Raw genomic sequence first — 18,162 nt, forward strand, 5'->3', positions numbered from 1 at the left:
CCTAGCATGGTGACCTTGGCTAGACCTGAGAAACAGGTTGCTCTGTGACACCAGTCAGACTCCAGGGTGCAAACACTCAGAGCGCATACACATGAGGGCCCCAGAATTTCAAGTTTTTGGTTTCCGAGGCCCCATGTCAAAGTCACGTGTGGAGGGCTCTACTCAGCAGTTGACTCATGCCTTGAAGTGTGCAACACAGAACTTGATCATCAGCACCACCAAAAAATTTTAGTTTTTAATTATAAACATTTAGTAGTCAAAATGAGTAGAATGGAGCTTTCCAGGGGTGCGGGAGTGTTTCAAGGAGAAAGCGTTCCTTTCATAGTGGTGACATCCTTGTATATAATGCAACTGAACGACACACTCACAAGTCATGAAAATGATAAATTTATGTCCATTTTACCAAAATGAGAGTGAGAGAGTGATGGCCCTCCCGTTGATCGTCGATTTGCTCGAGCGGGCCCAGTAACGTCTCCATTGGAGACTTTGTTGTTACTGTGTCTGGCATATCGAAATAAAACATTTAAAAATAAATAGCCAAAATTCGTAATATTTTTTATTCCAAATATCCAAAGTTCTGTCCTTTCAATGTGACTAATGTTTCCAGTGATGAAACCCTTACTATTTGTATTATACTGACCCTTTAAAATTCAGTCTTGGGGACTGGAGTGATAATACAGCTGATAGGGCATTTGCCTTGCATGAGGCTGACCCCTGTCCAATAAAAGCCATCCCAAAAGATCCTCCAAGCACTTCCAGGAGTAATTTCTGAGTGAAGAGCCAGTGCAAAGCTAGGAGTAAACCGTGAGCATTACCAGGTGTGACCCAAAAAATTAAAAATAAAAAATCAGTCGAGGCCAGGATGACAGTACAGTGGATGGAACACTTGCTCTGCACACGGCTGAACTGGATTTGACCCCTGGCATCCCATCTGATCCCCGGAACAGTGCCAGGAGTAATTCCTGAGTGTGGAGCTAGGAATAACCCCTGAGCATTGCCAGGTGTGGCCACCAAACTAAATACTACTACTACTAATAAAATAAAATAAGTTCAGTCTGGTTTGACACTCCATTCAGACCTGCTAAGTGAAACTTGCACTGTTTCAAGTGCTTGACAGTCACGTGTGCCCTGAGTTTCCCTTGCTCTTAATTAAACTGATGGCCTTAATCTCAGTTAAGACTTCATCTTGGGCTGGAGTGATAGAAGAGCAGGTAGGGCATTTGCCTTGCATTCGGCCAACCTGGGTTCTATCCCTAGCACCCCATATGGGCCCCTTAAGATAGCCAGGTGTGGCCCCAAAACAAAACAAAAACAAAATAAAATGTCATCCCAAGAATCTAGTCCATGCCTGCAGAGACCCACATCCCCTCAGGATGTACACACAGTTCATGTGCAGACACCCCACGGGCTCAGCCTCGCCCCCATCCCCAGAGAAAGCACTTGTTCAAGGAATATGTGTTGGTCATCCATGCTTGCAAGTGGATCTGACCAGCAAATCCCTCCCCTGCATCCATCTGCATACATTTGAATTCCATTCCTGTGTCCATCGGAAGCAGGGTCTCAGATGGTCATCTCAAAGTCCGGGAGCCGATAGCTTGGCACAGAGCAGGGGACCTCCAAGGGTCCTTTTTCCTGATTCTCTGGATCTTCATCCTCCTCCTCTATCTCTTCCTCAATGAGCTCCTCCTCCTCTTCCTCTTCTAGGAAGGCCAGTTCCTCCCTCAGCGCCTTCAACTCCAGTCCCAGGCTGCACAGCTGACCCAACAGCTGGACATCCACCCGACGGAGGTTCCCCTGTCAGTGAGAAGTAAGAGTCATGGGCACCCAACTCCAGATGTCAAGGATCAGTATCCTTCCCTCCGGCCCCAAAGAAAACAGGTGGGAACAGATCCCAGCTCTCAAGTCCTGACCAAGGTACTGTGGTTCATGGAACTTAAGCCCAGTTCCTGAAACTTCTCCTAGGCCCATCTGTGAGCTTCCTTGTAAAATCCAGTTTTGGGGCCAGAGATGTGACCCAGTGGGAGAGTTTCTGCCTTGCATGTGTGAAGCACTGGGTTTGATTTCTGGCAGCACCAAATAAACAAAATAAATAAACAAAAATGCTATTCGGACCGAGAAGGTAGCTTAAAGGGTCTGGGTGCATGTTTTAAATGTGGGACACCGGGTTCCATCCCTGGCACCACTGGGTTCCCTGAACTGCCAGGAGCAAACCCTGAGGAATGTACCAGGGGTGCTGCTGAGCACTACTAAGTGCCCCTCCCCACCTTCAAGAATACAATTTGGTGGGCTGGAGCAATAGTACAATGGGCAGGGCATTTGCGGCTGACCCGAGTTTGATTCCCAGAATCCCGTATGGTCTCCTGAGCACCGCCAGGAGTAATTCCTGAGAGCAAAGCCAGGGTTAACCCCTGTGCATCGCCGGGTGTGACTCAGAAAAAAAAGAATACAATTTGGGGGACCAGGGAGATAGTTCACAGGTGACACTCTTGCCTTGCACATGGATGACCTCAGTTCCATCCCCAGCACCCAACAGGGTGCCCCAAGCCCCACCAGGATTGATCCCTGAATACAGAGCCAGGAGTAAGCCCTGAACATTGCCAGGTGTGACCCCCCAAACAAACAAAAGATATCCAACACTGGCAAGAATACCAGTGCTCTATAACTTACCACTACTTAGATCTGTAGCTTTTAGGGGAAAGCTTGGGGAACCATGTGGTGTCAGGGATCAAACCTGATCATCCTGTAGGTAAAGCACAGGCTCCAGCCCATTGAGCTCTACTCTGGCCCCACTCTTGTAATTGTTAAAATAAATGGGGCAGCAGCGAGGGCACTTGTCTTCCACATGGCTGATCCAAGTTTCTATATGGCATCCCATATGGCCCCCTGAGCACTGCCAGGAGTGATTCCTGAGTGAAGAGTCCAGGAATAACCCTTAAGCATTGACGGGTGTTGCCTCCAAACAAATAAACAAGCAAATATCTTTGATTTATCCTTTTGGCAGGTCCAAAATGGAGGCACTCATGCTAAGCCCGCCAAGACCTCCTACCTAATCTGACTGCAGTGCGAAGCTCCCATGGTGTTATTCTCCCCCAGGAATGCAGTTCCAACTGGTCAACTGGAACTCTCTGATCATCAATGATGAAGGTCATCTTTTCAATCTGACGTGTGAATGAGGTCAGGTGCCCGAGGGAGAGGGAAGGACTCCAAGCTGAGGAGATGACTTGAGCCGTAAGCCCCGTCCTCTTCCTTTAATTTGCCTTCTCTCTGCCTTTCCTTTTATACAACTTATTTTGGGAGGGGGCATCAAACTCAGCAATGAACAGAGGACCATGCAGAGTTGGGGAGCAAATGCAGGTCTGCTACATGCAGTGCCTGCGCTCCAGTTCTTGGACCTCTGTCCCTGATCATATCTTGCCTCCCACCCTCCCTCCCTTCCTTCCTTTCTTCTGGATTGAGTCAGGACACAATTAGGTCTTGGTGTGTGTGTGTGTGTGTGTGTGTGTGTGTGTGTGTGTGTGTGTGTGTGCGCATATGCATTCAAAGACTTACTCCTGGCTCATTCAGGAATGACTCCTGGTGTTGCTCTGGGAATTAGTTCTGGTTGACTATGGGCAAGGTTAAATGCCATACCTCTGTCCTATCTCACAGATCCCTTCAATTAAGTCAAGTGAATTCAATTGTGGGGCCAGAGCAATAGTATAACAGATAGGGCATTTCCTTTGCATGTGGCCAACCAGGGTTTGATCCCCCATGCCTACCAGGAGCAATCCCTCGGCATCCCATATGGTCCCCTATGCCCACGAGAAGTGATACCTGAGCAAAGAGTAAGTGCTGAGCACCACCAGGTATGGCCCAAACCCATCTTCCATTCCCCAAAGTGAATTCAGTTGTTTGTTGGTTTTTAGGGTGTGAGGTGGTTGGCCACAGTTGGTGGTGCTCAGGGAGTATTCCTGGCTATGTTCAGGAGTGACTCCTGGAATTGTTGGGGGGCTCTATGAGGTGCTGGGGAGTCAAACCATGTTTGCAGCGATTGCAGCTAAGTTTGTGTCTTCCCTCCTTTATGATCTCCTGTTGGCTGGGTTTTCATTATCTAACAATATCTAAAAGTTTCCTCCCCATCCAGGATGCCCTGGTACTGTCCACTCACTCTGACCTGCCTTCTCAGTTTGCTCGTTATGTCAGTCACCCAGGGTCACCCAGCCCACCCCAATGTACTCTCAGTAATTTTCCACCCGTTCCCACAACTCTGCTCCTTGCTGCTCACCTGACTGTGCCACAGGATCTTGCTGTGATGTTACCCACACTGTGGCCTGCCCAGCACTTCCATTCATCTCGAAGCTCCATCCCCTTGTCCCTCCCCACTGTGTCTCTCTCTGGCATCAGTCATATGGCCTCTGTTCTATCTCCCTCCCCAGGCATCTATGTCCTGGTCCCCAAGTGCTATCTCCTCTTTGCGTGTCAGTCTGTCCCTAGGTCTGTCCCTATCTCACTTTCTGTCTTCCTATTCCCATTTATCCCCCACAACTTCTCTCTCCCCGACCCCAAGACCCACCCCTGTTCCCCCACACTCACCAGCTCCTCCCAGATCCATTGCAGACTCTTGCTGGCACCAGGACTACCAGTTTCTGCCCCTGAAGATGAGAGGGTCGAACCAGCCATCTCTGCTGGGGGGACCCCCAACAGGGCCCGGGGTGGTGGGCCGAGCTCTGGGGGGATCATTTCTGCCTGCTGCAGCTGCTGCCACAGCTCCATGTCTCTGAGTGCCTGCAGGATCAGGAAGTGGCAAGGTCCAGAATGAGCCAGTCCTGTGGGGGTAAAGGGCAGTGGAAGGGTGGGGGGCAGGATGGCATCCCAAAGTCCATTGTCCAATGGGAACCAGCTGCCTGGCATGAGTCAGTGTCTTTTCCTCCTCAAGGCTTTGTTCAGGGGCCAGAGCCATAGCATAGCGGGTGTTCATCTTGCTCGCAGTGGATCTGTATTAGCTTCCCCGGCACCCCATAGAGTCCCCCACACACCACCAGGAGTGATCCCTGAGTGCAGAGCCAGGAGTAAGTTTTGAACACCGCCGGATGTGGCCCCCTGCCAAAAAAAGACAAAGTCTTTGTTCACAGGGTCCACCCACAGCCCCCAACCCCCATGGCAGAGGCCCAACACCCCAGTTCCTGCCTCTGCTATGTGTGGGGGTTGTGTCTCCAGCCCTCTCCTGGGTTCCACCCCTGCTCCTCCTGTACTACCTTCTGCCCTCCTTGAGCCCTGTGTCACCCCGGCTGGGTCCTTGCTCATCAACACTGCCTGAGGTGCACGTGTCTAGGTCAGGGACCCACAGCTGAACTGCACCCCTCCCCCCCCCCCCACACACACCATCTTTGTCTTGCGCTCCATGCAGCCAGGTGCTGTACTCATTCCATCTAGCTCTCAGTGCCCCTGAAGTCTCTGGCCCTGGTCCTGATCTTCACATCTCGCCAGCCTCAGCCCTGCCCTCCCCAGCAGAACACTCCAAGGCCAGATCACGTAATTGTATTTACTTATTGTATTTACTTCACTATAGCAACACCTGATCACAGCCACAGCAGCTCAGAAAAGGCAAAGTCACTCCTCACAGCTCCAGAGGGCATAGTCCATGGGAGTCCATGGAGCTGGACTCCTTCTGGACACTGGAGAAGAATCCCCTTCCAGGCCATTCTAGCTACTGGAAGCCGCCTGCACTCCCAGACTCCTGGTCCCGTCTTGTGTCACTCCCCCATGCTAGCACTATTATCCTGTACCCTCTGGCCTCCATCTGGTAGGACGTTGGGGTGATCCAGAACAACCTTCTCCACCTCAAGATTCTTCGAAAGATAGTTCAGTGGGTAAGAGATTTGTCTTACATGCTGATGACCCATTCAATCCCCTGCACTGCTTGCGGTCCCTGGAGCACCCCCATGAGTGATCCTTGAGAGTGCCAGAGTCAGGAGTAAGCCCTGAGCACAACTGGGTATGGCCCCCAAATCAAAACAAACAGAAAACCTGTATCACACCTTTCCTGTACCATGAAACTAATATATTCTCAGGGATGGACAGATGGGACAATGGGTAAGGCACCAGCCTTCCAAATAACATTTTAAAAAGTAAAATATTCGCAAAGTCAAAGTAATATGTTCACAGGTTTTTGGGATCGGCATGTAGATCTTATATTTCTTTCCCTATTTCGGGGGATGAGGGCAGTCTTCAGTCCTGTGTTGATTAAACAATGAGGATACAGTCGTAAATGTTTGTCATCAGGAGATTCTGTCCTATGTACACATCATAAAGTGTAATTATACAAACTGGGAGGCTCACACGTGAGCACAGTACTGCGTGTCAGGACCAAGGTTATATAGTGTCTGTCACTGACCCCAGTGGCATTAAATGCATGAGGACATTCAATCCACCATATGCTGAGCTCTGACTACCAACTTGGAGCTCAAGGCTTACTCCTGGCTCTGTGCTTGGGGATCAGTTGGGGGAACATTTGAGATCAAATCTGGGTCAACCGTGTGCAAGGCAAGAGCCCTCCCTGCAGGCCCAAGGGTCTCCTGCCTCTCTCTGCAAGCTGATTTCCAGCTCTACTCCTTTTTTTTACCTCTTCCTGGGAAAACACGCCCAACTTTTTGAAGGGCTTAAGTCTCCTCTTATACACCAACTCTGCAGAGACCTACACCCCAGTAACTCCCTATCATATTATTTTTCTTTTATCAAACAATTACAATGATCTTGATTATTCATGTTTCTTGTCTATTCTCTCTCCATCTGGAAGGTTGACACCCTGGTCACCATGGAAACCGCGGCAAACACAACAGAGCTTGCCCCCTGGTGCTGGACAGTAAACATTTATTTTGTCTTGTTTTCTTTAGTTTTGGGGTCACACCCGGCATTGCTCAGGAGTTACTCCTGCGAGTGTTGGGGAACATGGGAAGCCGAGGATTGAACCCGGGTTGAACCGCCCAAGGTAAACACCCTCTCTGTGATACTATGGCTCCGTCCCCCTGGCAGTGAACATTTGTGAAAACAGTGACTAAATAAGTCTGTTCACAAGACTTCCCAGGCTGAATCTTCACACTGAGATGAGTTCTCATTACTCATCTGAGCACTATTCATGGTGTCTGCGAATTACATAGTGGTCAGGATATCCAAATTGGAATCACAAATACATCTTGAGATCTGAGGAGCTCAGGGATCACTCCTGGCGGGTCTCCGGGGATTACATGGGGTGCCCGGGATAGAACCTAGGTCGGCTGTGTGCAAGGCAAGCACCCTCCCTGCTGTACTGGCGCTCCCTCAGCGGGATGTCTGATCCTTGGGTACCGCACTCCACCTTTTCCCCTTGTTAGGTCTGTCTTAGAGAATTTTACACTCACCCCATTTTAAGGAGGCACCGAGCTGGAGGGAAGCTCAGGGACACCGTGACTGCAGTGGAGGAAAGGGCTGCCCACCCTCCTAGAGAAATAGGGGAAGAGAATTGGGGGAGGGGGGTGTCTCTGGGGGGGATTCAGCAATCTCTCAAGCTTGAGAGTGCGAGCGCCTTTAAGAGGGAACAGGGGCGTGGCCACCAGAGAAGTGAGCGCCAATTGGGTGGAGTGAAACGACACCGGCCCCTTCCGGCTACGTAATCCAGCAAGATGGTGGCGCCCAGTGCGGTAGGTGACCGAAGTACCTGGAGCCCCAGACTTAACTTCACTCTTTCTTCAGGGCTTTTTGTCTGCACCCGGGGAGTAAGGAGCGATGAGGACACGGGAGGTCTCTCCTTCTATACCTGGCGCTGGAAGCGCGGACATGTGGCTGTTGGAGGCCGGGAGGGATCATCTCCGGGTAGCCTGCTGCTGTGGACCGTCGGAGAGGACCAGGGGGCGGGGACCTAGCGCGAGACCAATGGGAAGGCAGGGAGTAGTTCCGAGCCTGGCTCTCCCAGCCAATCAGGAAGGGATCCGACTGCGCGCCCTTGGAGTGGTGGGCGGGCGTGGGAGCGCTAGACTGAGAAACTGGGATTTAGGATCTCTGGGCACGAAACCTAAGGATGTGAAATGTTGGTAGGAGCCGAGAGGTGAATTCAGGAGTTTCAAAGGAAGGACGCCAAAGGTATTAAAGGGAGAATTTGCGATGTTTGTGGAGAGAATTCAGAATTTAAAGTCTCACAATGAATTTAAGAAAGATTAAATTCGAAGTTTGGGAGGGTAAGAGGAATTTGGAATGAGAATTAATATTTGGGCAAAATTTGAAATAAAGAGGGGCTGGAGTGATAGCACAGCGGATAGGGCGTTTGCCTTGCACGCGGCCGACCCGGGTTCGATTCCAAGCATCCCATATGGTCCCTTGAGCACTGCCAGGAGTGATTCTTGAGTGCAAAGCCAGGAGTAACCCCTGAGCATCGCCAGGTGTGACCCAAAAAGCAAAAAAAAAAAAAAAATGGAATAAAGAGGATTTCAGAGAAATTAGGCAGGCTAAGAGAGGACTGCGAGGGGAAATTGAAACAAAAGTTCAGCAGCTTTAAAAACAAAGGTAAGTTTAGGGCAGGAGCGATAATACAGAAGGAAGGGCGCTTGCCTTGCACGCAGTGGAGCTGGTTTGATCCATAAGTATCCGAGATAGTTCCCCGAGTCTTGCAGGAGTGATCCTTGAGTACAGAGCCAGTGCGTAGGTAAATTTAGGATGGGGCATAGTGTAGCGGGAAGGAATTTGCCTTATTTGTGGCCGACCAGGGTTCACACCCCAGCATCCTATCTAGTCCCATGAGCACTGACAGAAGTAATTCCTGAGTGAAAAGCCAGGAGTAACCTTTGAGCATCTCCAGGTGTGGCCCCAAAACAAACCAAACAAAAAAAAAAATAGCAGGGGGAAAATGGGAAGGAAAAAGGAAAGTAGGTAAACAAGTAAAGGGTATGTGTGTGTGGGGGGGGGTCATCCATCAGTTTTACAGTGAATGACTAAGTTATTCATGGTGAACATAATATAAGGTGTTGACTTATACTGTACACCTGAAAATTCCATGCCATAAGACTTTGGAGGGAATGAAGTGGTTTTTCTTTTCTCATACCTGGCAGTGCCCAAGGTTTACTCCTGGCTCTGCACTTAGGGTTCATTCCTGGCAGTGCCTGAGGAGCCATAGGGGGTGCTGAGGATGAACCAAGATTGGCCGCAGTGCGTGGCAAACACCCTGGACTATATCTCCAGCCCCAATAAAGGTTTTTTTAAGTAAAAATGGTTTGGAGAGAAATTAATATGTTTATATATTGGGGGAATGATGGGTTATTGAAGGCTCCAGCAAGAATTAGTTAAAATTAGGGGGAGAAGTGGGAACTTAAGAGGTTAGATAATGGGGGCCGGAGCAGCGGGGAGGGCGTTTGGCTTGAATGTGGCCAACCCAGTTTCCATCCCCGACATTCCATATGGTCCCCTGAACACCGCCAGGAGTGATTCCTGAGTGCTGATCCAGGAGTAATCCCTGAGCATCACTAGGTGTGACCCAAAAAGCCCCCCCTCAAAAAAAAAAAGAGGTAAGATAATAGGGGTTTTAAGAGAAAAATATGGACTTTGAGAGAAATTTTGACAATTTCGGAAAATCAAACTAGAAAGAGGATGTTAGGCTCAGTTAAGGGGAGAGACTTGTGAAAGACATGAGGAGTCCTTTGGGGGTTCCAGAGTCTCAATTTGGAAGTTGTGAAAACAGAACTGAGGGAGCCCTGAAGCCTGGGTTTGGTGGGGTGAGGCGGGAACGGGGTCCCTGCTCGCAGGCTCAGCTCCTCTTCTCTTTAGTCCCGGCAGCTGGTGAGGCCAGTGTGTAACTGGGGAGCCAGGAGTATCCATGGCCTGAGCAGTGTGCTTGCCCCCGAGGGCAGTCAGAAGAAGGGGTGGACACTGCTACAGTCCCTGAGCGATCGCTTCTCTGATGTGAAGTTCCTGAGGGAATACCTGCTTCAGAGGCAGATAACGAGTGTGCACAAGAAAAACAGGTGAGAATTCCTTCCCCAGACCTCACTGAGGACCCAGATCCTGGTGCAACACACACACACACACACACACACACACACACACTATCACACACACAAACTCTCTCACATATATTCACCCACACACTCTCACATGTACTCTGACACACATTCACACATACACAAGCACACATAAACACACACATATATTACTCTTACAGTCTCTCACACATACACAAACATAATACTCTTTCACACACACAAATACTGTCACACACAAACACAAAACTCTCATATACACCCACACACTCACACATACACACACACATTCTCTCTCTCTCTCTCTCTCTCTCTCTCACACACACACACACACACACACACACACACACACACACTGCCCCGGCACAAATACCCGCCTCTTGCCTCTCCATCTCCAGCCTGCTCCCATCCCAAGCACCATGGCCCTTGGAGGCAACCAGCTGGCCACTGCCTCCTCCCAGTGTCACTGGCACCTCAAACCTAACATCACAAACAGTAAACCTGTGTCTCTGCTGGAAGATACGCTCATGCCCACGCCTTCCCCATCTCAGCAGCCACCGCAATGCACCCCCACCCCCACCCTCGTTGTGTAACTGTCTGGACTCCTCCCTGCTTCTCTGTCCTCTGCAGTCACCTACTAAAATGCCATATGGTCCCTAACCATTTCTTCCTCCTCCGGGGTGTGTAGTGGGGCTTGGTGTCTTCCTTTGCCACTGGATCACTGCAGCTTCCTGGTCACTGGTGCCCCCTACAGGCAAAGCATTCAGTAGCTCCTAAGGTTTGGGCCAGAGAGAGCCCCTCAGGCTGAGTACCTGCTTTCCTGCTTTGTGAGAGTCCTAGGCTCTAATTTCATCACCACATGATCCCCAGAGCACCACTGGGTGTGGTGAGAAACAAAGAAAGAACGAAAGTAAAATAGAAAACATTGCTCTTTGACTTGAAACCCTCAATTGACTTCTACTTGCTGCTAGAATCAAAGTCCATGTCCCAGATCTCAGATCAGAGCGAGCTTTGAGACCCCTTCGAGGGGCACCCCCCTCCACTATTTACCCTGCAGTGCTGGGGGGTGGAAGTGGGGTGGAACTTGGGGCCTCCCGGGGGCTAGCGTTCGGCCACTGTCCCTGTCACCGTCCTGATTTGAGCTTCCATGCAGCCTGTGCTTGGATCTTTGCATCTCTGCCACCACTCAGATTTCCACTCAGGTGGCGCCATCTCCTAGGGCCATAGCTAAGGAGCCTCCTGTCACTACCCCCCAAATGCACCAGCCACGCTGTGTCATCCCTGTGTGTCATTTTCACCATGGAATTGGGCTCATCACTTTGTTTTGCTTCCCCTGCTGTAGTCTCGGTCGGCCTGGACCAGCCCCACCACCAACTGTGGTCATGCCCCTCTCCCAGTGGCCCAGCTCAGAGGTCCTCTGCATCTGTCTCTGTGGCCTATCTTCCCCAGTGCCAGTGATTCTGACCCTCCCTGCAGCCGTGGGGCGAGGTGGGAGCAGTGTCCCCACCCTCACCCTGTTTGTCATCCCTCTGCAGGTCCTTTGCCCACCTCCAGAATCACTATGGCCCGGACATCGCTGGCGCCTGTTTCATCCTGAATCTGGGAGGCTCAGTCAAGTATGAGGCTCACATCCTGGGGTATAGGGCAAGGGCGGGGTGGCCCGGCTCTTCCATCAGGCTGGCTTCCTGGGAGCCCCTGCCCCTACCCAGTTCAGACTGTGTGGCTTGGGCTGGTTCTTAAACTTCAGTTTTCTCATGTGAAGAATGGGATGGTCATTTGCTTGGGGGCCACACCTGGCAGTAGGTATTACTCCTGGCAGTGCTCAGGAGACCCTATGGCATGTTGGGGACTGAACCCAGGTTGCCATTTGCAAGACCAAGCACCCTACATAGTCACTGTAGGATTGCTCTGGCCCTAACAATGAAAACATTTTTTCAGGTTTTTTGTTTATTTTGGAGCCACACCCGGTGATGCTCAGGGCTTATTCTTGGCTTTGCATTCAAGGAATCACTCCCGGTGGGGCTTGGGAGAACCATATGGGATGCTGGGGATGGAACCCGGGTCAGCTGCATGCAAGGCAAGCGCCCAACCTGCTGTATTAACTATCAACAATGATGAAATTTTAAAATAAAGTTTCTATTTGGGGCACTTTCCCCAGCCCCACCCTTTGAAGGGGTGCAGAGTCTGACATGTCCCTTCAGTCCCTGTGTTAGCTCTTGCCTGCCTCAGTCAGGAATCTGACCCCCAACCTTTCTGTATGTAAAACTGACCAGACTGGCTGTTCTGTGGGTCCTCGCAGTGGATCTATGCAGACCCATTCCCAAGTCCCTTAGTGGTGGCTGGCAGAGGAAGGTGCCACAAATGTCCCTGTGACCTGCCACATGCCCGCCCCCTCCCCAGGTTCCAGGGCCACGAGTGGTTGGGCTTAAAGGGGCGTGGCCGCTCCTCCCTTGACATCAAGAAGCTGCAGGCAGTGCATGTGGAGGCCGTGGACGCCAGTGGCTGTGCCATCAACTACCAAGGCCTGGACAACCTCAGTGAGTAGTGAGTGTGTGTGTGCGTGTGTGTATGTTGGGGGGAAGTGGGCACAGTGCTGCTCTTTGTTCACGGTGGGCTCCCAAAGGGATCTCTCCTCTGTGCTGTCACCCTCTCTCTTCCCTGCAGTGTCCCTGAAGGCACTCCAGTCCCTGTGGCTGCAGCGCTGTCCCTACATCGACGACTGGTGTCTCAGCCGCCTCTACCAGCTGGCCGGCTCGCTGCAGGAACTCTCACTGGCTGGGTGCCCCCAAGTCTCCGAGCGGGGCCTGGCCTGCCTCCACCACCTCCAGTGAGGCCTCCACTTGGGCTGGGCCCTGAGCCAGGGCGTCCCCCACCATCCCACGGGCGGGAGGGAAGGTCCCCTTGTCCCCGCCTCTGGGAGCAAAAGCGTGGTGGGGGGCTTGGGAGAGGGGCGGGGGGGCGGGGAGGAGCCAGACTAGGGTGGGAATGACATGCCTCTCCACCTGTCTCCCGGGCCTTGGGGAAAGCTGCAGTTTGAGAATAGTGGGAGCTGTGGGGTGTCCGTGTGTAATGGACACAGTGGATTTAGGGGGATGGTGGCAGCTTTAGGTGGGGCCCCGATCCTTAGGCGTCCCCCGCTTTGCCTCCTTAGGAACCTCCGCTGGCTGGACATCTCGGACCTCCCGGCCGTGTCCAACCCCGGCCTAACGCACATCTTGGTGGAGGAGATGCTGCCCGACTGTGAGGTGGTGGGAGCTGGCTGGGCCCAGGAGCCTTCTGGGGGCGCAGCCACCCCCTCTCCTGCCTGTGCCCCGGCCCCCTCCTCCTCCAGCTAGGTCTCACTTAGGCTGCAGGTATAGACAGGTTGAACATCACTGGCATCCTACCGATGGAAAGGCTGAAGCATGGTGGTATGGACAATGCCTGGACTGGCTGTTTCCCGTGTTCTGGCGCTCCCAGTGGGGTCCACTCAGCCTGGAGTCGGAGCATATTGGAGGAGGGAAAGCCCAGTATTCCCTACCTCGGGCTGCCTGGAGGTGGCACCCCCAAGTTCAAGGCTATAGCCCCTGCCCTCCTGTCAGGCAGCCTCTTCCACGCGCCTCCTTCCCGTCTCCTCCTCTTTGACCTGGGGTGGGAGGTGAGGGCCCCTATTACGTAGCCCTCAGAGCTGCAGGCTCCCTGGGGGTCCCCCCAACTCTGCACTCCTAGGTTTGGCAACTCTTCTCTTGAGCACCCTCACTTGGCCTGTGCAGAAAGCTGCTCCCATCCATGAAGGGCTGCTTATCCCCAGCACAGTGTCCCTGGCCCAAACTCGCCAGGCACCAGGGCACCTCAAGTCCCGTGGTGTTGCCTCTTACTGATTCACTGACTCTGGCTCCAAGCTCAACTTCCTGGAGCACTCTGAAAAGTGATCTGGATTCTTCTGTGCCAAATGTCATGGCCAGCTGCCAGCAGAGGGCGCCAGGAGGCGAGGCTTCCTGGTGCCAGCCAGGGAGGTGTCACTGGGCCTGTAGGGCTGGCACCCGGTCCCTGAGTACCAGGAGTACCAGGCACTCTAGTGAGGCCCCTTACCAGTGAACCCGTCGTTACTTCAGTTTGCTGGTACCCTTGGCTAATTCGGCATATTAAACTTGTAACTGCCCTGTTGCATCTCCAATGGTTTTTCTTCATTTGTCCCCCACAGTGCTGGGGTTGGTTGGAACCTGGGAGCCTCAGGCAGGTGCTGGACTGCTGAGCCCCTCCCCGCAGCCCCTGCAGTTTCCAGATGGGATCCGCTCACACAGCTGGGGGGAGGTGGGGGGGAGGGGGCATGGTTTGGCCCCGACCTGAGGGGGGTGCAGCTGTAGGTGTCCTGGGGCCCCTCCCCCTGCCCAGGGCTTCAGGTGCTGGCTGCTTTCTGGAGTGTCCTTGACCACAGACCTGCAGGCTCCCTGGAGCGCTTTCACCAGGCTTCAAATGCCCCACCCTTTTCTTCCCCCTGAGGGAGCACAGAGCTCAGAGGTGCAGGCGCAGAGGTGTGGCTCGTTTGTTCATTCCCAGTGGCCACGGTTTAGGGCTCCTGGGGGACCTGCTTTGGGTCCTCAAAGGTGGGTTCCAGCGTAGGGAACTGGGGTTTCTAGAGAAAGGGCTGCATGAGCCATGGGGGATTCTCCTCCTAGAAGCCTGCCTGATGGGGAGGACAGTCTGTTCCTAGACAGGCCAGGCTGGCTGCAGACCAGGGCTGTGCACCCACATTCCCCATTAGGGGTCTGCCTGTGTGCTGTCTGAGGGGTGCCAGAGGGGAAAGGGGCATACCCTCCGTCCAGTGGCGCCTGCCCAGTAGTTTGCTGGTTTCTATTCCAAGGGGTTGGTTTCAGAGAAAAATGACCTCGCCCCCCCACCCCCACTCCTGGGTAGGTGCCTGGAAAGAGGGTGTCCCCTCTCGAGTCTCATCCCAGGCACCACTGCTTATTGTCATGAGTCCCACAGATACTGAGGGACACATGCCCAGGAACAGGTGCCCACAATGACCCATGAGGGAGCAGCTGAGAGAAGAAAGTGTATGCGCCAAGAGAAAGGGGGAAGGGGGCTTGAGGCATCAGAGCACTGAGGGTGGGAGTCTGAGCAGCTGGGTGCTCCCGGCTTTCCTGGCTGGAGCCTGGAGGGTTAATGAGGTGAGACACCAGAATTGAGCCCTGGCTGGGTTCCCCAGTGGGACCTGCGCCTCCACTCTGACATCTTCCCCAGGAAGGAGCCATTGGCAGCTGGTCTGCTGACTCCCAGGCTTCTCGCTCCTGATTGCACCAGACAAACGCCCCTGGCAACCAGCCTTGTGCCCCTTGGAGATTCCCAACACCCCCAGGAGGGGCCTTGTCAGCTGGGCTTGAACTTTGGCCCCTCTGGGAGAAGCCCCAAGAGTTGGGAGGGCCCAGGGGGGCCCCAGTCACCCTCTCTTCAAGCCCAGGGGGGTTGGAGGAGGCTTAGAACTCCTGGCAGGGATGTGGGGAAATGGTCCTGAGCAGCACAGCGTTGGCCTTACACCCTGGGTTAACTCCCGGCAGCACTCAAAGGAATAAAGCAGCAGGTTTTTTTAAAAAAAAAACAAAAACAAAAAAACACGGGTGTCAGGGCCTGGCGAGCCCCAGGCCTGGGCCGTCATTTCCCGCAGCTTCTCTCCATTCCTGGTCCCCACTTCCTCCTCACTCTCCCTCCCCCGGCTGGTCCCGGGGCTCCATTATTCAAAGGAGGGGGTGGGGGTGAGGAAGTCTGCGCTGGTCAGGAGGACGACGCCTGACAAACGCCCGCCCCGCCTTACGGCCGGCCGGGGGCTCAGGGGTCTGCCTGGACTCCGGAACTGGCCACCCGGGTGCCCCCAATTTGGAGGAAGGTCCGGGTGAGAAGCCCCACCCGCTCCCCGACAGCTGATGCCAAGCCCCAGAGGCGGAGGGTGTAACCAGGCCGACCGCGGTCCCAGGGGTGCACGGGAGGGGCCGGGGTGGGCGCCGCCGAGGCTCTCCCTGCCCGGCCCCCACTCCTGCAGACCCCATCCTCCACCTGCCTGACCCCGCGCCCCCCGGCCCGCCCCGGCGCCCGCTGGCCCCTCCCTGACGCCGCCCTGGTGTCCCCGCGTCCCTCCCCCCCCACCCTCAGCCCCCTGCAGGGCTGACCCGCGCCCCAGCCCCGTCGGGCGGTCCCCGTCGCCTCCTGCGGCCCCGCGCTCCTCCGTCGGACCCGGCCCCCGGCCCCCGGTTCTCCGCACCTTTCCCGCCGCCGCGGCCGACCGGCCCCGACACGCCGCGCCCCGGCAGTCGGGGCTCCCCCGGGCCGGCGCGGCCCCGCCCGGCCCCGCCCCCGCCTCCCGGCCCGCGGCGGGGCGGGCAGACGCCGTCCCCGCGCAGCCCGGCCGGCCAGGCAGAGGCACGGGGCGGGCCTGACGGGGCGGCCGGGCGCCCAGCCCGCGGGAGCCCACCCGGAGGTAACGCGGCGGGGGCCGGGGCCGGCGGGGCCGGGCTGCCCCTGGGGGCGGAGGGGCCGACGGGGATGGGGACGGTGCAGGGCTGCGAGAGGCGCCGCGGGCCGGCCGGGCCCCGGGCAGGGCAGGGCGCTTAGCGGCGGCCGCTGGAGGCTCCGCCGGGGCGGGCCGGGGGCGCCCATCCCTGCCCGCTCCGCGCCAGGCCCTCCGGCTCCCCGGCAGTCCTGCGCCGGGCCGGGTCATGCACTGCCCCAAGTGCCTGCTCTGCCTGGCCGCGCTGCTCACGCTCCTGGGCCTCAAACTCTACATCGAATGGGTGTCCGAGACGCGGCTGAGCAGGGCCTACCCGGCCCCCCGGGGCACCCCGCCGGGCCCCACGCCCGCCAGCGCAGAGCCCACGCTGCCCGCGAACCTGTCGGCCCGCCTGGGCCAGACCAGCCCGCTGCCCGCGGCCGCCTGGAACCAGCAGCAGTGGCGGCTGCGGAGCCTGCCCAGCCAGGACTGCGCAGCGTGGGGGGCGGCCGCCGCCGCCCGCATCCCGGACTTCGCCTCTTACCCCGAGGACCTGCGCCGCTTCCTGGGGGCGGCCGCCTGCCGCAGCTTCCCGCCCTGGCAGCCGCGAGGGGGCGGCAGGCAGGTGGCCAACTGCTCCGCCCGCGTCCCCTACCTGCTGCTGGCCGTCAAGTCGGAACCGGGGCGCTTTGCCGAGCGACAGGCCGTGCGCGAGACCTGGGGCGGCCCCACTCCTGGCGTCCGGCTGCTCTTCCTGCTGGGGTCCCCCGAGGGCCAGGGGGGCCCCGACCTCGGCTCCCTGGTGGCCTGGGAGAGCCGCCGCTACGGTGACCTCCTGCTCTGGGACTTCGTCGACGTCCCCTTCAACCGGACCCTCAAGGACCTGCTGCTGCTGGCCTGGCTGGGCCGCCACTGCCCCGGCGTCAGCTTCATCCTGCGCGCCGAGGACGACGCCTTTGTGCACACACCTGCCCTGCTGCGGCACCTGCGTGCGCTGCCCGCCCGCTGGGCCCGCAGCCTCTACCTGGGCGAGATCTTCACCCAGGCCAAGCCCCTGCGCAAGCCTGGGGGGCCCTTCTACGTGCCCGGCTCCTTCTTTGCGGGGGACTACCCGGCCTACGCCAGTGGCGGCGGCTACGTCATTGCTGGGGGCCTGGGTCCTTGGCTGCTGCAAGCCGCCGCCCGAGTGGTGCCGTTCCCTTTCGACGATGTCTACACCGGCCTGTGCTTCCGGGCCCTGGGCCTGGCGCCCCGGGCCCACAAGGGCTTCCTCACATCGTGGCCAGCTGACCGCGCCGCTGACCCGTGTGACATCCGGGACCAGCTGCTGGTGCGGCCCCTCAGCCCCCAGGACAGCATCCGACTGTGGAAGCAACTGCAAGATCCTCTCCTCCACTGCTGAGCAGGGGGACGACAGGAGGGCTCAGGCTCTCTTGGGCTCTGGTTGGGGGATCCGCGGCCCTCTGAGCCACTCCGGGGCTGGGCTGGGCAGGGGCTGGAGGGCGTGGTGACTTAAGTCTGTTTTGTGCTGTTGAAAAAAATATGCTCACACAGTGTGGCCTGGAGTCATCTTTGCTCCACTGAACAGCCAAGCACAGTCGGGAACCCTCCAAGCCGTATGGGGAGGCTCAGCCACTGTGTCTGCCCGTTTCTAGGGGAGAATGGAGGCCATGGTGCGTGGCCCTGCCCTCCCAGCCCATCTGTGTCTAGCACCGAGAG

General features: G+C 55.8%; 3 protein-coding genes across 3 annotated transcripts; 2 read left to right on the plus strand and 1 right to left on the minus strand.

The window, feature by feature from the left end:
• Window positions 1–1,523: 1,523 nt before the first annotated feature.
• Window positions 1,524–4,755, minus strand: ERICH4 (glutamate rich 4). Its single transcript, XM_056136797.1, has 2 exons — window positions 4,573–4,755; window positions 1,524–1,794 (listed from the first exon to the last, which is right to left on the minus strand). The coding sequence occupies exons 1-2, from the start codon at window positions 4,750–4,752 to the stop codon at window positions 1,561–1,563; spliced, it is 414 nt and encodes a 137-aa protein (XP_055992772.1). The 5' UTR covers window positions 4,753–4,755; the 3' UTR covers window positions 1,524–1,560.
• A 2,854-nt stretch (window positions 4,756–7,609) lies between these two features.
• On the plus strand, window positions 7,610–14,113 carry DMAC2 (distal membrane arm assembly component 2). Its single transcript, XM_056136785.1, has 6 exons — window positions 7,610–7,655; window positions 9,769–9,965; window positions 11,516–11,596; window positions 12,381–12,517; window positions 12,645–12,807; window positions 13,132–14,113. Exons 1-6 carry the CDS (start codon window positions 7,638–7,640, stop codon window positions 13,313–13,315), a joined length of 780 nt encoding a protein of 259 aa, XP_055992760.1. The 5' UTR covers window positions 7,610–7,637; the 3' UTR covers window positions 13,316–14,113.
• A 2,559-nt stretch (window positions 14,114–16,672) lies between these two features.
• Window positions 16,673–17,845, plus strand: B3GNT8 (UDP-GlcNAc:betaGal beta-1,3-N-acetylglucosaminyltransferase 8). The gene has a single exon (XM_056136780.1). It carries the CDS (start codon window positions 16,673–16,675, stop codon window positions 17,843–17,845), a length of 1,173 nt encoding a protein of 390 aa, XP_055992755.1.
• The last annotated feature ends 317 nt before the right edge of the window (window positions 17,846–18,162 follow it).

Source organism: Sorex fumeus, unplaced genomic scaffold (assembly GCF_029834395.1).
Source record: "Sorex fumeus unplaced genomic scaffold, SorFum_2.1 ptg000122l, whole genome shotgun sequence".
NCBI classification, from domain to species: domain Eukaryota; kingdom Metazoa; phylum Chordata; class Mammalia; order Eulipotyphla; family Soricidae; genus Sorex; species Sorex fumeus.

What these genes read in the sequence shown, in the direction of transcription:
- DMAC2 (XM_056136785.1), top strand. An exon ending in AGTGTGCACAAGAAAAACAG is followed by an intron (nt 9,966 to 11,515) that starts GTGAGAATTCCT and finishes ATCCCTCTGCAG; the next exon opens with GTCCTTTGCCCACCTCCAGA. An exon ending in AATCTGGGAGGCTCAGTCAA is followed by an intron (nt 11,597 to 12,380) that starts GTATGAGGCTCA and finishes CCCCCTCCCCAG; the next exon opens with GTTCCAGGGCCACGAGTGGT.
- ERICH4 (XM_056136797.1), bottom strand. Translation starts at nt 4,752, where the DNA reads ATGGAGCTGTGGCAGCAGCTGCAGCAGGCAGAAATGATCCCCCCAGAG. An exon ending in AATGGATCTGGGAGGAGCTG is followed by an intron (nt 1,795 to 4,572) that starts GTGAGTGTGGGG and finishes TCTCACTGACAG; the next exon opens with GGGAACCTCCGTCGGGTGGA.
- B3GNT8 (XM_056136780.1), top strand. Translation starts at nt 16,673, where the DNA reads ATGCACTGCCCCAAGTGCCTGCTCTGCCTGGCCGCGCTGCTCACGCTC.